This window comes from Physeter macrocephalus, chromosome 9 (genome assembly GCF_002837175.3).
Source record: "Physeter macrocephalus isolate SW-GA chromosome 9, ASM283717v5, whole genome shotgun sequence".
Taxonomy (NCBI): domain Eukaryota; kingdom Metazoa; phylum Chordata; class Mammalia; order Artiodactyla; family Physeteridae; genus Physeter; species Physeter macrocephalus.
In genome coordinates, this window is record NC_041222.1 from 62,917,633 (window position 1) to 62,921,328 (window position 3,696).

At 37.4% G+C, this 3,696-nt stretch overlaps 1 protein-coding gene across 5 annotated transcripts in view; it reads left to right on the forward strand.

The window, feature by feature from the left end:
- The window catches only part of FOCAD (focadhesin), a 319,213-nt gene that overhangs the window by 266,118 nt on the left and 49,399 nt on the right, over positions 1–3,696 (forward strand). For all 5 annotated transcript variants that reach the window (XM_024126842.3, XM_028494027.2, XM_028494026.2 and 2 more), the window contains 2 exons: positions 814–933; positions 2,464–2,586. In XM_024126842.3, coding sequence (XP_023982610.1) covers positions 814–933; positions 2,464–2,586 — 243 coding nt within the window. The remainder of the gene's footprint in view (positions 1–813; positions 934–2,463; positions 2,587–3,696) is intronic.

Consider the following 3,696-nt stretch of genomic DNA (forward strand, 5'->3'; position numbering starts at 1 on the left):
TCTCCCTCCCTCCCACCGTCCCTATCCCACCCCTCTCGTGGTCACAAAGCACAGAGGTGATCTCCCTGTGCTATGCGGCAGCTTCCCACTAGCTATCTAATTTACATTTGGTAGTGCATATATGTCCCTGCCACTCTCTCACTTCGTCACAGCTTACCCTTCCCCCTCCCCATGTCCTCAAGTCCATGCTCTAGTAGGTCTGTGTTTTATTCCTGTCCTACCACTAATCTCTTCATGACATTTTTTTTTCTTAGATTCCATATATATGTGTTAGCATACGGTATTTGTTTTTCTCCTTCTGACTTACTTCACTCTGTATGACAGACTCCAGGTCTGTCCACCTCATTACAAATAACTCAGTTTCATTTCTTTTTATGGCTGAGTAATATTCCATTGTATATATGTGCCACATCTTCTTTATCCATTCATCTGTTGATGGACAGTTAGGTTGCTTCCATGTCCTGGCTATTGTAAATAGAGCTGCAATGAACATTTTGGTACATGACTCTTTTTGAATTATGGTTTTCTCAGGGTATATAAAGACCCAGGTTTGAATCTCGCCTCTGTCACTTGCTAGCTATGTGTAATTGAGCCTCGAAGATTTTATCCAGAAAGTAGCCATAATGACCCCCATCTCATAATATTGTTATGAAATATAAGTTAGGCAGCAAAACAATGCCCGGTCTATAGTGGGTATACGCGAATCCAATCCTTATCCCAGGGATAAGTTTGACAAAATATTCGTGTCAACTAAACCGTGTTCTTTTATTTCCCCTCATGAAGACACGTGTTTCTGCTGTCTTTTCTTCTCAGGTCCTTGCCTATACCCTCAGCTGTGTATGTACATCCGCATTCAGTGCTGGAATTATTGAGGCTGTGGAGGCTGAAGATATTATGAATAAGCTTCGACTGTTAGTGGAGAACAACCAGCAGGTTGGAATTTCTGGTTATTTCTCATTGGATCTCAGGCAGCTGCTAAGTCCTAATTCTAATTTACTCTGAATTAGACTATAATGTGGTATGTTTTGTGCCCGGAACTGAGGAACTTCTAACTGTTGTCTTGTCCACAGCTATAGCCAGTATCCACAGACATCTTTTTCTCTCTTTATCCCCTATAGACGTTTTTTCTTTTTTGGTCTGAGTACGAAAGTCTTGACTGTCTCTCCAGCTATTGCTCTGTATTTATAAAAATCTTAAAACACGTGGCTAGGGAATATAAGAGTTATGTAAGGCTAGAAACAAAAATTCGTAACAATAGAAATACATAGAGTAATCTGATAAAGTAAAGCCTCAGCAAGTTCAAGGCAGAGAAACTCTGCTCATGATTAAATATATAGGAAAATTTAGATTCCTGCAATTTAAATGAAATACCCTTAAAATATTCCCTCTGAAATATTAGTCAGCCTTCAAAAGGAAGAAAATTCTGACATACAGTATGACGTGGATAACCTCAAGGACGTTATGCTAAGTGAAATAGGCCCGTCACAAAAAGACACTGTATGATTCTGTTTATATGAGGTATTTAGAGCAATCAGAAGCATAGAGACAGAAAGTGGAATGGTGGTTGCCAGGGGCTGAGGGAGGGGGAATGGGGAATTATTGTTTAATGGGTACAGAATTTCAGTTTTGCAAGATGAAAAGAGTTCTAAAGATGGATGGGAGTGATGGTTGCACAGCATTATGAATATACTTCATACCACTGAACTGTACACTTAAAATGGTTAAGATGGTAAATTTTATGTTATGTGTATTTTACCATAATTTTTAAAAATTGAAACAAAAATGTTCCCTCTGATCACACAGGCTCTAGAATTTCCCTGTTTGTATTTTGTTTGCTCAGTTCTTTGTTTTTTAGATTTCTCCAAAGTCTTAATATTGGCCATAGTGGGTTACTGCAGGATTCAGTCCAGGTTTTAAGCCTGTGCTGTATTGTATTATTATTATTTTATGGTTGTATGCCTGCTCACTTACAGTCAGAATAGATTTTGCATTGTGAATCAACTGTACTTCAATAAAAAATAAAATAAAATTAATGTAAAATTAGAAAAAAAAGAATAGATTTTGCAAACACCAAAATATAGAAGTTTGCATATGCTGTGCTCATTATAGGATATTTTCTCCTCTTGTTTGGGGGTTGACTGGGCTTGGGTGATTTACCTTGGTGTTTTCACCCTAACCCCCTTCTTAGAATTTGGATTGATTGACCCAAGTCAATCAGTAGTGCAGTATTCTTTTCCTAAAATAAACCACTCACTGAAGCCGAATTCCATACAGTTAGACTGCAGTTTCTGTTGCAGACTGGTGTAGATTTAAAAAATCTGCAAATCTCTGATTTTCAGATGGCAACAGAATGTGTCTATAGGAAGGGAGCCCTTAAATGTGCTTATTTTGTATATATGAACATTCCTGATCTGTGCCATTCTTCTTTTTTTCTTACCTCTTCTTTTAATTTATTTTTAACAGACTTCAGGTTTTGCCCTGGCATTAGGAAACATAGTTCATGGTTTGTCTGTGTGTGGACATGGAAAAGCTGAAGACTTGGGCAACAAACTGCTCCCTGCCTGGATCAGAATTGTTCTAACAGAGGTAGAAGGACCTCCTGCATGTTATTTTATATTTTTATAAAGGAAAAAGAGCTACTTTATTGGACCATTTATAGGTGCTGCCAAGATATATAGCTTAACCATAAAAGAATAGGCAATTTCAAATGAAAGAGACACATGTACTCTTTTTTTCCTTTTTAATTTTATTTTATTATTATTTTTTTACACAGCAGGTTCTTGTTAGTTATCTATTTTATACATATTAGTGTATACATGTTGATCCCAATCTCCCAGTTCATCCCACCTCCAGCACTACCACCAGCTTCCCCCCTTGGTGTCCATATGTTTGTTCTCTACATCTGTGTCTCTATTTCTGCCCTGCAAACCAGTTCATCTGTACCATTTTTCTATATTCTGCATATATGCATTATTATACAATATTTGTTTTCTCTTTCTGACTTACTTCACTCTGTTTGACAGAGTCTCTGGTTCCATCCACGTTGCTACAAATGACCCAATTTTGTTCCTTTTCATGGTTCAGTAATATTCCACTGTATATCTGTACCACATCTTCTTTATCCATTCGTCTGTCGATGGACATTTAGGTTGCTTCCATGACCTGGCTATTGTAAATAGTGCTGCAGTGAACATTGGGGTGCATGTGTCTTTTTGAATTATGGTTTTCTCTGGGTATATGCCCAGTAGTGGGATTGCTGGGAGATTAATCCTTTGTACGTTGATTCGTTTGCAAATATTTTCTCCCATTCTGAGGGTTGTCTCTTCGTCTTGTTTATAGTTTCCTTTGCTGTACAAAAGCTTTTAAGTTTCATTAGGTCCCATTTGCTTATTTTTATTTTTATTTCCATTACTCTAGGAGGTGGGTCAAAAAAGATCTTGCTGTGATTTTTGTCAGAGTGTTCTTCCTATGTTTTCCTCTGAGAAGTTTATAGTGTCTGGTCTTACATTTAGGTCCTTAATCCATTTTGAGTTTACTTCTATGTATGGTGTTAGGGAATGTTCTAATTTCATTCTTTTACATGTAGCTGTCCAGTTTTCCCAGCACCACTTACTGAAGAGACTGTCTTTTCTCCATTGTATATCCTTGCCTCCTTTGTCATAGATTAGTTGACCATAGGTGTGTGAGTTTATATCT